Source organism: Meleagris gallopavo, chromosome 10 (assembly GCF_000146605.3).
Source record: "Meleagris gallopavo isolate NT-WF06-2002-E0010 breed Aviagen turkey brand Nicholas breeding stock chromosome 10, Turkey_5.1, whole genome shotgun sequence".
In the NCBI taxonomy this organism is placed as follows: domain Eukaryota; kingdom Metazoa; phylum Chordata; class Aves; order Galliformes; family Phasianidae; genus Meleagris; species Meleagris gallopavo.
In genome coordinates, this window is record NC_015020.2 from 26,164,791 (window position 1) to 26,179,979 (window position 15,189).

Consider the following 15,189-nt stretch of genomic DNA (forward strand, 5'->3'; position numbering starts at 1 on the left):
AGAAAAAAAAAAAAGCACAGGAATTAAAGCAATGGAACAAAGGCAAAGGTGAGAACAGTCTGTTCATGAAACACAAGGTTTTGTATTAAATTACTTTGAGTTCACCAGGGAATCTTCTGCATTACAGACCACTTAATGTTTAGCATTTACCCAATATTTTTCTTTCTCGATGTCTTCTACAAATATTTAATCATCAGCATTTCTGTACAATGGGTAAATAACTAGTCTGGCAGAAGGACAAAAAACAAACAGATCTGAACTTCTACCCAAGGACACTGAAGAAGGATGTGAGACAAACTAGCAATGCAGCTCAAGATCTTCTAAAAGTTACTACCCGCTTACACCAGATGCTCACAGGCCATTTACTCACTAAAATAAGATACAAACTGAGATATAAAGTAAGAATTTTCTTAACTCTGCTACCTTTACAGAATTTAAAGCAGTCAAGAGTATTCCAAGGGCAGACAGAGAGAAACCAGTGTATATGAGTATGCAAGTATCTGATTCATAACCCAGATCATTACCTTTAGGATACCTAGTAATGAATTAATTGGAATTGCACTAGGTTTATGTTACCTCACCATGTGGGCAGGTAAATCCTAGGCAGCATTAACGCACAAGGATGTGGCACTAGGGAAGTGCAGGAATTTAATTACAGACCTTGGCAGACTCTTGTCTCAGCTGTCATCACTGTTTGTTTTACTTGAAGACTCCACCACCCACTCCAGCAAATAGAAATGGAACCCACACCTCCAGTTCAGCTTTATGTACTTCCCAGAAAGTACTCTGAAATAGTTTCCTTCTTGCACAGTCCGAGGACGTGCCCTCTTTTACTCCAGACACCTTACTTGGTTATTTCCTTACCTGTGTTCTGCTTCCAATGAATGAGAGAGGTTTTCCCCCTCTTCTGGCAAGGGGAGAGAAAGGCCATTTTGATGGCAATTCTCTTCCCAGTTTTCCTTTGGTTCTGGTGTGCTGTTGCTCTCCATCTGAAGAAAAATAAAAGCAAAGCGCACAAAGAACAATGTGATATCACACTTCCAATTTCAAGTTTCTGCCCTAGGGAGTAAACCAAAGCCTTCTGAGTCAGGGCTTTCAACAGAGCCTGGACTGACAATGACTTGAAAACAGCTTCTACCTAGCTGTGACAGGACAACATGATATGGCTGACACTTTGATGCACTGCACTTTGATGTCAGGGGAGTAAGTGCTGGCATTGCTAAACCATCATCAGTGCCTCCACAGTGTAAGAAAACCATGAAAACCCCACTCTTAAGGATGCAGTTAACATACACATTAAGCCACAGACGTATACATTTAGGATTCTGGTCCAAGCCTGAGGCTTAAGCCTCTATTCTACACATTTTACAAGCACCGAATAACTTTCCTGTGAATGTAGTTTGACATGAAGTTTGAAATCAAAGACAGCATTGTTCCATCCCTTAGAGAATTCTTATAAAGACTCAGATTACCTTCATCATCTGTCACACCTTCACTTCCACCTCATTTATTACTTATCCTTTTGCATTTCATCATGTTATGCACCTCCTTTTATCACAGTGCTGCTCACTACCTCTGCTGGCATGTATGTCAGACCGAGGGAAGTCATTCATTTCCACGCCCACAGCCTGAATTACATACACTGCTTTTTTCAGTACCCAACTCCTTAAAAACAGTGATCAGTAAGGACAGCGATCTTACATCATCCAGCTTGTCACATTCTCTGCTCTCTGTTATCTCCCCATTCCTATCATCTTTCAGTGCCTTCAGGAATTCGCTCTTTTTATCAGTGGTGCGACGCATCAGCTTTGTCAAGCGTGAAGAGCAGATCTCGATAGGAGGGGTGGTGCTGGAAGGACTCTAGACAAAGAAAGCAGAATATGGAAACTTTCAAGTGTACACTCTTGCAAAGATCAGGCCCTTTTCAGAATCTGTACTATTAAATGCTCATCAGTTCCTGGACTAGTTCTGAACTCCTTAAGTAATCTAATCTGAGATGTCCACCACAATAGTGACTGGTGCTGTGCTGATAAGGGAAGAACTGGCTATACATTACGCTCCCACCTCTCACTACCAACTTTTTTTTTTCCTTCATATTTCCCTATGCATCACTGTGGCCAAGAATACATTTATTTTGTTCCTTGGCAACGTAACTCTCTCACATGTAATGTTGAAGACTACAACAGAAAACGTGGGCAGAGAGCTTCATGTAGGACTCAGTTCACAAAGATTATAAAATCGGGAAGCTCAGACTCTGTTCTAATTTGTGTCTTAAGCCATCCTGGCTGCCTCTACCCTGAAATTAAGCTTTGGGCTGGGAATCTCTTTTCAGGGAGCGGCACATCTTCAACCAACTGGACATTAAACAGCCACAGCCTCTGTCTCCTCCCCTAGAGAGCACACTGCTGATTCTTGCCTATGAACTCATGGAAACCCAGGTTCTTTGCATGGCCAGGCACAAAGAGCCCTTGACCTGTAGGAAATCTGCTCAGCTGAATTCTTGAATCCAAGGTAACCTCACACGCTCTTCCACAATGTTTTGCTTTCTTCATTATCTTCAATCTTTGAGCCAGGCATAAAGGAACAACAGCTTGCACATTGGCAGCGCCCCAGCCATGACAGTGCAATTAAAACAGCGATAACCAAGATGAGCTTTCAATTTAATGTTTCATCATTTTGACTGGCCATGAAAAGGAAATTTAAAACGTCACGAAAAACCTTCCTGTATCCTAACCTTCTGTTCATATATAGACTTCATGGCTGGCTACTGGTGAGGAATTTAGCTACTTATGTGGATACCTGACACTAGAATTTTATATGCAAAGACATTCTTTTCCTTTATTTACTGGCTTCGATTTTTATCTTTCTCTCAAATTAAAAAAAAAAAAAACGAGTACAATTTTCCTAAAGCATGTAGCTTCTCCCTTCCTTTTTTTTTTTAAACTAGGGTGGGAGGGTTGTAAATTCTCAAAAATAAATCTCCTTTATAAAGAAGTTGTTATCATACCACACAGTGCCCTGAGCAAAGATCAAGGGAACTAAAATATTTAGCAAACATAACCAGGCAGCAACAGCTGCTTACATTTCTCATGGGCCTGTTGCACATAAAACATTGGTGTGCAATAGTGCCATTGAGAGAAGTGTGTGCTGAACATAACGCCTCACTCTTCTCAGGTAGCCTTCTCTATTTTGCCCTGTTTAACACTGTATTGAACAAATCAACAAAGGTAAAAGACATAAGTGACCAAATATTAGGATGAGAAGCTACTGCAGTACTTAAAGCTCTCAACACGGTAATTAGTTTGACTGCAAGTGACAGAAGGTAGCAGTGAGCAAAGGAAAATGAAAACTAGGATCTGAGGGTAATTCTGAATACTCTGCTGAAGCGTTTGAGCTTTTTGCTAGAACATTACTGAAAGGGAACGGAATTTCATTTCTGTTCTCATTTTATTCCTATTCCTTAGAACACTTTTAATACTAGAAGAGACTGTTACGTAAATTTGTACAATTAGTTGGTTTTTGGCATCTTTTCTAAAGGTAGGTTTAGCCATTTGAATGAAATATCAAGGCATCTCTCAGATATTCTAAATGAGAACAACGTATAACATCCAGTTTGTTCAGACACCAGTCTATGAACAGAAGCAATTGCTCATACAGAAAAGTCATCCTACGCCATTTTAAAATCTCCGACTGAGTCTTGAATTTGTTGTCTTGGACTGGCTAAGACCAGTGCTACCCAGTACCTTTTAGCTTACAAGATTTTGTGGTCTCTTATGACCAAAGGTATTATTCTTCAACATTTCTGCAGGAGAGACTTTATCCCTATCTCAGAAATAAAGGGACAGAGATTGTAGCAGTCCTGCAGAGCTGGGATTACTGTACTGTTTGCTGGCCACAGCCCTGTGTTTCCACACTGCGAGTTTCCAATAGATTCATAGAAAAACATATTACAAGTGTTCAATTTCAGCTGGGAGGAATTTAAGCCCTTTTTGTTTAGTTGACTGATGCTGGTAACAGAAGTATTAAAGGAAGTATTGCCCTCTCTGAGAAAAAGCCCAGCTGCACTACTGTCAGAACAGTATCCGACAGCTTTGCGACTAAAGTTTCAGCCACAACTTTCTTAGAAGGAATGAAAAACATAGCCAGACTACTTGTGCCACTAGTGTACGATATAAAGTGCATGTTTCATTGGTATCTACCTTGAGGTAAAAGCCTATATGGCTTACATATTTATATTGTAAAGGCTCTGTACTTACTGTACGTTACACAAAAAGGAAGACTGTCAGTAGTACAAAGACTCAGCCTAAGGACAGTCAAAAGGTAAGGAGAAGGGATACAGCACCAGATCTACTTCTCCAAGTGACACATGCACGCTTTTTAACCATTGCTTTTAATAACTGCTTTTATACTCAGCAACAGCTAAAGCAGAAAAGCACAGGTTGTTTCAGAGTTAAGCTCACAAAGCGGAGAACCATAAACATGACAAAGGAGGCTTTCCTAAAGGAGAAAGTCAAATGAACAACTAAAAAAAAACAAAAACAAACACTTCAAACCCCTCCCCCCCCATAAGCTATTACACAGCTATTACACTTGAAATGCAAACCACACAAATTACAAATTTTCTGAATTAGTCAATTATTGATTTTAATACTTTTTAATTATGACCACCAACTTTTGATTCATGATGGGGAAAAATTATTCAGTGTCACTTTTCTATTAAGCTTCATTGAATTTCAAGATTCAGAACAGCATTTTGCATACAAGCTATGAAGTGAACCATAGGAATGCTGGCCAAAACACATCAAGTCGCAGTTACCACTGAAGTATTAAGTAATTTACATTTGGAGATTCTCTCCACAGATCAGACAAAACCGGAGGTAAGCCAGCTTTAGCCTCAGCAGATTACCTCCTACCAATGTTAAAAACAGACACTAAGCTGAAGACACGTATACAGGCTGAACCCCTCAAAGCTCACTGCTTATGCTGTTGCTTTCCCAGAGAAAAGAAGCGAGGCAGATCACTTTCACTTTCTTTTCCTATAACGTATTGAAGAACAGCATGGGAATCAGTTTATCTTTCAGTGCACATCTTTTCTTGGTATCTGCAATTTCATAAGTCCATGTGTGTCCAACAACACAAGGCTATTAAGTGTGAGGTTGTTTATTTTTAAATTGGAAAGAAATTCTAGTATGTTTGGGTAAGTCCCAAATGGCAATAGCTTTACAACCAGATCACTTAATTTAGCATATCAAAGATGTGCTAAGAACGTACAAATGAGTCATCCAGGGTACAAAGCTAGGCATCGCATGCAGGAAAGATCTTATTTTGTTGAAGCTACAGTAGGTGACAGTGATAAAGTTCCCTTCCTACACCCAAACTCAATTTCTTACCTCTTTGGGAGAGGTGAGGACTGAGCCACTTGCCAGTACCGCTGGTTTGGTTACAGACACTGGACTGGTAAAGGCAGAGTCACGGCTGGAGGAAAGCGAGCCTGGCTTGTGTTCATTTCTGTTGGCTTTCCATGGACTTGGCTACGTTGAAAAGAACACACAAGACAATAAGTGGTAAGACACTAGAATGGGTTGCTTGCAAGCAGTAAAGCAAAAACTACATTGACAGAAATTGTCTGTTGTGTGGATTTTTCTCCTCCCTCTCCAAGAACATTCCCAGCAAGTTCACCTCTAAATACATTTTTCCCCATTATCATCTCCTCTTTCCTCCAAGTCACAGCAAGTTCTGCTTCACAGGCATGACCCTGTAACAAAAAAAATGCAGTTGGAGCCTAAGGAGAAAATCCAGTGCGGCTCTTCATTAACTGGAATCACCACTGAGGGAATCAGAGCATCCTGCAGCTAAGGACAGATAGGAAGCAAAGATCCCAATTAAATCCATGTTTCACATAGGAACACTGTATGCCTCAAAAAAAGGTTTGCCTCACTTGACAGGAACTTCCTCTGTGCAAGAAAGAAGCACCTCAAGGAATCTTTCTGTCCAAGCCAAGAATGTAAATTTCCTAGGGCTCTGGAAGTGTCCATCACTGCACTGATTCAGCCAAAGTGGATGAGCACCTACTGTTTTGCTCTGGATATTCTCTGCAGTGTCCCTTAGATACAATGGCAATCTGCCTGAAAAGCAAAGACTTCAAGATAACTTTTTGTTACTTGGAAGATTTTTCTTGGGCCTGTCTCGCCAACCAAGGACAAACACTGAAGTGACAGCTCTTATTACAATGATTCTAACAAATGACTTGTATCAAGCAGCGTAAAAAATACATTTGTCAAAGCGTTAAGGCATAACGGTTCCTTTGAACCATTACACTTCTGAAGCCAACTTGATAGCAAAATAATTCATGCACAGTGTGATTAAGTTGTATCTGACATAAAATAGATCTTGTATTCTGGGAGCAATGAAAGCAGAAGCCATAATTTCTACTATGTTCTCTCTCTCCATTGGGCTATTTTATTCCTTTTAAAATGAATGCATCACCAGAGGAGACCATCATTCCGTTCTCATTAACAGCCTTCCACACCAACTTTAAAAGTAGTCCACAGTGCTGAATAAGTGATTCAGCACTCATACTAGACTCTAAACATCTCTTTCAAACCCAGAAAACACCCTGGTCTCCACAATATTGCCTGTAGTAAGTTTCCTAGGAGTGGAGAATTAGTTTAAGAGAAAGCTTCCCTCTGCATATTCACATGGATGCACTTGTTCAGGTAACTGGCTCTTGGCTGCTAATTGTTATTCTCCCACCTTCCACAAAGTGGCAGCTTACGTAAATTCAAACACTGATCACTGTTACTTTCTTAGAGAGTCTGGATTCAAGGGCAACAGCCACAGCTGAGCATCAAAAGGAATCGCTTGCATATTATGCCCTTCACTCACTGCTCAACTGTGAACAATTCAGCCACATCTAAAGGAAGAATGTGCTTCTATCACTGCCACTGTGTTCTCCTCCTTTGGCACAGCTAACAAGCATATTTCATCCAGTTTGCCTCTGACAGCTTTCCAGTAGCGCTGACTTTGCCAAAAGAAGCGTTCTGAATCCTCTAATGCTTTATGCACTACAACTTCCACACAACTTTCTTCAGAATAATCTACTCTACTACAGCTTCTTTCTGTCTCTACCTTCAGAAAAAGGCATCATGCATACAGGTTTTCCACCTAAGGACACGCAGATCTCCACCTCTAGTTCTATCAGTGGTCATCATTCACTAACACACAAGCTGTTGATGAGACAGCACACAACTCCTAGCTGTTGCAATCCCCACCAGTGAGCAGCACCACACTCCCTCTACAATCACAGCACTGTTTCAATGCACACACACTTAATGACCAGAGAACACATTTATACCACAATTAACACGACTGTGATCTCCTGAGAGCTGCCACACATCACGAGTCAATACCTGCTCCAGTAGCCCAACAGCCTGTAATGTGTTATCAGTATTGTCATATCTATAGCATGTATCCAGGTGTAACCCACACCTAGTAATTGCTCTGAACAGAATATCCTTCACCAAAAGGAAAGTGAGGCAGCTACCATAACATATGGCCATGATTCTGAATTAACTATAGACGTATAAGCTAGAACACGAGTGAGAAAGATGCCAAAACTCAAAATCCTCCCAAAAACAAACCCTGCACTTTTAACATTAGTTGAACTTTCATACCACAGTCACAAGACTGTCTCCAAAAGTCTGATAATATTTTTTAAATTATCTATGAAAATTAAAGGGTTTATTCCAACAATGCTTTTTTTTTTGTTTCAATAAGAAATTAAAATTTAAAGGGTAATTTCAGAGAACAGTTTGGAAAAGCCTTAAGAGCAGCTCTTCTAGATTGAATTAACAGAAAAACTTCTGCAAAGGGTTTTAGAAGTAATGAAAACAAGTGCAATAGCAACAACACAGCAAGGACTAATAGCTATGAAAATATTTATGTTTGACTTCCACAATTCCAAGGCAATGGGTATACATGTAGCAGCACAGCAGACCTTTATACAGCTTTCAGAAGTGCATTTCAATCTCTTAAGCTCTAGTGCTGGTACAGCACTAATTTTCAAACCTCACAATTATCTTTACACACAAAAACAGCAGCAAAGTTAGAAAAGCTGTATGCACTCCTTTTCACTCTTTGAAGCAATGCAACGGTTTGGACAAACAACACCTTTGGCTTTTTGTTTCAAACACCACTTAAAACATCCAAACTAAAAACTGGTAAGGCTGTATGGATACTTTTATCATCCAAGCTGTACAAGGACAAGTGATAGCTGCATTAGACTCACTGCACTACAACTGTATCTTCTTTAGCTATTCTGAACAAGTATGGATATGGACTGAGATACATAATGGGTTGATTCAGCAAACAGAAAACTCTTCTACTGATAACTTCATGTTAGCCCAATTTATCCCATGTAGAGGAAAAAAGGTTTAGATTAACTTACTTGATAATCATTTTAACTATTAGAATTCCTCCTCAAGTTGGCAGAGTTTGGTCTGAATTAAGAACAACTTAGGAAAGGTAAGAAATTCTGGATTTGCTTCCTCGTAGAAAGAGTTATTACACTTCAATCTTTGAAGAGTGTAAGACCTTCTACACTAATCACAGAGGTTCTGCAGCAATGCAGCAGCCAGCATTAGCAATTAACACATTTTGGAACTCGAGCATGTACTTGTACTATCAATCCTACAAAATTTCTAGAGCATCTGTATTTCCCATGTCCAGGGAGAGACTTTTCCCTTGATCTACAGTACACTAACTTGGCTGGAAACCCTTGTACCTTGGAAGGAGGAGCTGCAGGTTTAGGAACCAGATTTTTGTAGACACTTGGGACAATGGTGGTGGCTTTGTTGCCATTTGCCAGGTGAGAAACAGGTGATGTAAATGCAGCTGAGAAGGCAGCAGCAGGATCCTCTTTTGAAACCTTTTTGATGACCAGCATCTTGGTAGGTTGCTTGGCACTAGGGGGGTTTTCTGTCAAAATAAAACAAAGAATTTGAAATACAAGTATTCCATTTCATAATAGGTTCAGTATAATGCTCCAGTTTTTCCCTTTCAAACCTTACACATTACATCTGATATTCTTTTGTTTCAGTTTTAAGACATTAGATAAGGACGTTAAAGTCCTATCTTTTTTCACTTAACCACAACAGCTCCTCTGACTCAGAAATGAAAAACCAACAGTGATGCCAGCTAACAACCTTCCACTATAAAACAGAGATCAGAACAGATTAATACTTTGAGTAACCATGGATCAGCTGTTAACTACTAAAAAATATTTTGTGTAACTTGCACCTTCCAAGACGCAGTGCTTACGTAAACAAACAATTAGTACTTCTCAGGTCAAACACATTTTCTAGAGCAGAATTATTTATACAGTTAATAATATTTATTACTTTCTGCTTTGATATCAGCATTCCAGACAGCAATGTAGATAACTTTACCTACCCCATACTCCGGAAGGTGTCCCTAAAGGTTTGTTCTGGTTGTTGTGTCTTCCAGCCTCTGGATTCAAAGATGGCTGTAAACACACAAAACATGCAAATGAGTATATTCATTATATTACACATAACAAATAAAGCTTTTGTATTAATAATAACATGCTTCTAGGAAACCACAGTCTATTTCTCTGAGCAGCACCCGAGTTAGAAAAAGAATGCTCTGTCAGAAGACACCTAAAAATCTTGTATTTGCTTTTGCAGTATCTCCAACAGAACCATTAGAAAATTGAGGAGAGGCCCTTCAGTGTTCTACTACACAATAAACTGATATACCCATAAAAGATTCAGGCATTTAATCATCAGCCAGGCAATATTAGGTTACTAATAAAAAAGAAAAATGAAAAAAAATCTATACATTTATAGACAAAAAAGCTAAACTATTCACATTGAGCTTCAGAATCCACTTTTCAGGGCAACTGCATTCAGACCCACTATTCTCTGCAGACTTACCTTTGATTCAGTATCAGAACTTAGTGGAACAACTAAGGACATGTTCAAGCTCAAAGAAGAGTACAGAAAATCCAAGCATTCAATGACAAGTGCTCCCAATCAGCTATTCCTCTTCCCCTGTACCAAATAAGTTCAGTAGAAAGAAAAAAGCCATCTTTTTCCTCTTTTTTATGAATTCTTCACGTTAGTTACTACAGCTACAGAATAAGTCTCCAATAACGAGATTCTGAAGTAGTAGCCATTCCTGTTCTATAAGAATTAGGAACAAATGTTACACCATGGCATAAATTCCTTCCTCAGACCCTAGGAATTCCTGTTCCAGCGCTTCACTTTTTAGTTACAGGTCAGTTTTATAGCAGTGCTGCTCACACCCCAGAACTCAGAACAACAGCCTGTCAGGGTCTGTCAGCCACACAGGCCTAAAAGCTGCATACTTAACCACGGTGCACCTTAGTGTCACACTATAGCAAAGGTGACACTACCAGCAAAGTTCGCTACTAGACAGTAGATGCAAGGTATTATCTTCTTCAGAGAAAAAAAGGAGGAAAATATATTTACAGAAGAAACAACCATGTGGTTGGAAAAACACTTATCAAGGTACTGAAGAGAACAAAGACAGATTTAGATTGACTACAACAGTATGGGTTGCAATCATTACAATAACTTTCTATATTTCAAGAGGCTTTTGACTGCCTAAAGAACCAGTTTATAGCATGCTTGAGAAATCAGATTAACAGAAATCTACAGGTAAGCTTCATCGTTGATCTCCAGGTGTTAACTAAGCTCTGATGCAGGCTACCATTCCTACAGCAGAAGCAGCTGAACAAGAGCATGCAATCACTCCCTAGGCACTCCAGTGAAAAACCCAGCAGTTTAAATCTAACTGGCTCTTGTAGCAGTTTAAGCTGAGACACTAGATTCTGTCCTGAAGCATCTGCATGGCATTCGTATATTTCACTCCAACTTCTAACCTTCCAAATAGAAGCAGTAACATCAAACTGCCATGAGAATATCTGATATAAACAACCTTCCAAAAATAAAAACTGAAGAAGGAAGCAAAAAGCTCAAGATGATCTACGTAAGTGCACACTATCACTAGAAACTCTCTTGACTGGAAGCAGCAATGGCTTGAGCACTAGAGATGAAGTTAGAGGAATCACACTAGGAGGAGAGATTGAGTTACCAGAAAGGTACAGATAGCGTTGGCCTGCTTACACTGATCAATGAGAGCCTGGAGAAAAGTGAAAAACAAGATGCAAACAACAAAAATCATGGTCTGATAAAAATTAGATCTTTTTAAGGGGTGACAACAGGACAAGAAGAAACTAAATTGGAAAGAAAAAGCAGAAATGGTGCTTACATCTTCATACTTGGAGAAGTTTTGAAAACTAAAGGTATTCCAGTAAAAACAAAGCCGGGATAAAAGAGACTATTACAACTACCAATACCACGTGGATCAGAATGCTGGAAAAAGAAGGTTGATGAACTGTAAACACTGATGGAAGAGATGGCTGAAGAAACAATGATTCATAGAGAGATTAAAAAATATCTCAGACAAGAAAATGCTATTCCAGAGGTTTTAAGAAAGATGGTTGCAAAGGTCTGGGCATGCGTCATGATCAAGCTGGGGGAGGTTATCATACACACCAGCATGTACCAGAACAGGAGACAGGAACAGCAAGAAGACTGAAGATAAGCTATACAGATGTACTTAGCAGCAAAAAGGGCTTTGTAAGCAAAGCTACAAGGGCAAGAACATAGCTACTATTCTTGTAGCACATCAAAGCATCGCCTTCTGAGTTCTAATGAAGATTTGATTTGGGTGTTGCAAACTTGTCTTCAAAACCACAAAATTCAATACTGTGCCAAAACCAATGCAACAAGGTCATCAAATCCCCAGGTCTCTGGGTATCAATTAGTGTCCTGCAAGCACTGGAATAATTGTTAAATGTGTAGAGATCTCAAACATGGAATGGAATGCAACTCTAAATCCTAGCCATCTATCAATGATAATAAAAATGAAATCTGAAAAGCCAACTTCTCACAGCTGCCATTTGTAGTGAGAAGCTACACACTTACAAAATCTTCTTCCTCAAATTGCAAATGCTCTTTGTCTTCCTTCTTCTCTTCCCTGGCTTCAACAGGCAGCTTTTCTTGAAAGGCAGAACTTTTCCGAGAATGGAAGTTGCCATTCCAGTGGCGATGAACTCCAGTTCCTCCTCCACCACGCTGGTTCACGCCATCATGGCCCCGCGAGGGACCATGCCAGCCAGGCTGACTGCCAGAAAGCCCAACATGAGCTCCTTTAGAAACACCAGAATCTACAGAATCATGGCGGAGAAGGGATGGCTGATGCCAGCAGTCTAAACAAAAGGAGACAAGTATTCAAATAATAAAACGTTAACACTGCATGCAGAATGCTGGAAACAACAGGCTGTTTTTCTTGTTAAGTCAGTGTTCACTAAGTAACTCCTAGGCCAAGCTTATTTAACTACTGTGTGATTATCCCCCAGAAAAATCAACCAAGCCATACAATGCATATATAGCTTCCACAGAAACTCCTAAAGGCCTTGGCACGTGTCATGGGAGAACAGAATACAGTGCAAATTTCTCATTTTGAAAAATACAGTTTTGAAAAACATTTCTATTCCACAGAACTGTAAAATACTCCAAAATAGCTGCTCTCAGACTGCACCCCAATCCAATATTTACCTCCTGCAGTTCGGAGGGGCCCATTATTGAAAAATCCATCAGAAGAGTTGTGTCTCCTTCGGCTCACCCCAAAGCGTCCTTCTCCCCGTGGAAGATGCTCTCCATGCTTCTCAAAGGTGGCTGCAGGGGACTGTATAAAGAAAAAGATAATGTTATAAAACACTCCCAAGCACACATTCCTGTTCTAGTTTTCAATATAGCATGCATATCTGCACAGCTTAGCCAATGACATTAACAATCACCTAAGCCTTGTCCATCATTACCTGATTAACCATTAAAGTATTTTTCACCACTGCCATTTGCAAGTGATGTAAAAGTCACTGAAGAAAAGAGACCTGAAAAGAGACCTCCTGGGTCAACCTAAGCTTCTTCTGAAATCAGAAGATACCTCCACATTAAAAATGTAAAAAAACAAAAACAAAAAACCAAACTAAAAAAACCCTAAACAAACCAGTGAGTATTTCTGAATTTGGAGTTAGAGTCCAAGGCATATCAGTGCACTACACAGCAGTGGCCACGTCGCTTTCATAAATGAAACCCAAAGAATTATATCATGAGTCATGAGTGCCAGCTCGAGTCTTGACCACTCCACATATTTGGGGACGAGGGATTCTTAATCATTTTTCACTTGGGATTCCACTCAATTCTCAGCACAGTAACACTGAACTACTTCCATGTCTGAATGCAAAGGATATTTCCTCCTCTGAAACAGAAGGGATACATTTGTGGAAACAAACAAAAAAAGACTTTTACCTTAATGTTTCCAAAAGACTTCCTTAAAATCACAAGAGTTGTTAAAAAAACAACAGCAACAAACATTTTAAGTTCAATCTAACACTGGGGCAAGTGTATAAATATTACCATAGCTCTGAGAGCAGCAAGCAATCTGTAACTGAGTTACCTTGGTTGACTGTGGTGTTGAGAAGTTAAGCCAGGCAGGAACAAAGTCATGCTGCGCCATTTAGGTCCAGTGTCTCCCTTCAATAAAATGAGGCATCAAACCTCATGGCCAGGATCTGTAAATGAAGAGAACATTTATTGACTGACATCTTTTCAACAACCTCAAACCTGGTCTACACTACTAAAAGGGGAAAAAGCACTCTAATTTTTTGTACTGTGCTTGAAAATGACTTTTTTCCTGCTGACTTTGTTCCTCTGAACAAAACAGGTAAGAATTTAAAACATTCCCACCTACTTCCTGTTTATAATTCCATTCTAAAACCACACCCATGAAATCCATGATAGGATAGGTCTGGAGATGGATGAAGACAGAACAAACAGCACACGTCAGCGATCTGTAAAACCGAGACGTGCCGTGCCAAAATTTGGTACATTCTTTCATTGTTTTTTGTCTCACAGCCTACACAAGAGTGATCACTTCATATTTTATTCCAAAGGTTGTACATTAAACATGATCAAGCCCACAATGCTGACAGAGACACTGAGAGAAGTTCAGAGTCCTGAAAGATCCACCGCAGGCCAGCTCCTGCACCCCAGCTTAAGACCGTATCCCAGCCCACCAATTTCCACACTCCAGAGAATGTCTTATGTCAAAACTGCTTTCATAGCAAAGAAACCAAGTGCCTAGGAGCAGAATACAAGCTGGCTGAAAGACTGTAATGGAAGTTCCATCAAAGAGCAGCAGATGCGTCTCCCACTGAGGAACCTGAAACCAAATTTTCTTTCCAGCTTGTCACAGCAATTTTCACTACTACTCTACATAACTCCACTACTACTCTACATAACTCCACTACTACTCTACATAACTCCACTACTACTCTACATAACTCCACTACTACTCTACATAACTCCACTACTACTCTACATAACTGAATTTTGTCCTTTAGTAGAAGGATCCCCAATTTACAGTTTTACTTGATTTTTACAACCTTCAGTTCAGTCACGAACAAGTCAATACTACATAAGCAAAGGAAAAAAAAAAATACATATGATCACTCACCCAGAGTTTGGCCTTTCCAGTCCAATGTCCTCACTTTTCCTTTGCTTCAACGACCTTCTGGTTCCTTTCTTCTCCAGTATACTCTAAGGCCAGCCTTGAGGCAATAGTGCGTCTCAAAGCAGAGCACGAGAGGCCGCACTTCGTGCCAACTGTGCCCTTCACCCCCTCAGCTGCTCATTTTAACCTCTTTTTGCACTCTCACTACAAAAAAAAAAACAACCTAAGAAGGTAATTTATATTTTAAAAAAAGCCACGACCACGTTCACCTCATTAAATATCCTCTAGTTGTGCTACTACAGAAATCAGTTACATTACAAAAAGGTTTGCCAAGCCTGAATGACAGCATTCAGAACACCGCCATGGTTAACACTGAACAGATACACCCAAGTCTGCTGGACAGCTCATGGTCTGCAGCAGATCAACCCAAACACTCTAAAGAAAGGATCACAATGTATGAAAAAGCTTGCCCCAAATGCTGAGATCTAAATAAGAAGCATCCGCCAAAGTGCTCTTAAAAGATAAACTTCATTTTTACCAGATAAATTTGCTAAAAAAAAAAAAAAA

At 39.8% G+C, this 15,189-nt stretch overlaps 1 protein-coding gene across 1 annotated transcript in view; it reads right to left on the bottom strand.

The window, feature by feature from the left end:
• GPBP1L1 (GC-rich promoter binding protein 1 like 1) overlaps window positions 1–15,183 on the bottom strand; it is a 25,507-nt gene extending 10,324 nt beyond the window's left edge. Inside the window, exons 1-9 of the mRNA XM_010716175.2 lie at window positions 14,626–15,183; window positions 13,567–13,681; window positions 12,666–12,795; window positions 12,033–12,316; window positions 9,451–9,523; window positions 8,783–8,976; window positions 5,391–5,531; window positions 1,702–1,860; window positions 865–989 (exon numbers count right to left, since the gene is read on the bottom strand). Coding sequence (XP_010714477.2) covers window positions 865–989; window positions 1,702–1,860; window positions 5,391–5,531; window positions 8,783–8,976; window positions 9,451–9,523; window positions 12,033–12,316; window positions 12,666–12,795; window positions 13,567–13,626 — 1,166 coding nt within the window. The 5' untranslated portion in view covers window positions 13,627–13,681; window positions 14,626–15,183. The remainder of the gene's footprint in view (window positions 1–864; window positions 990–1,701; window positions 1,861–5,390; window positions 5,532–8,782; window positions 8,977–9,450; window positions 9,524–12,032; window positions 12,317–12,665; window positions 12,796–13,566; window positions 13,682–14,625) is intronic.
• Window positions 15,184–15,189: the final 6 nt, after the last annotated feature.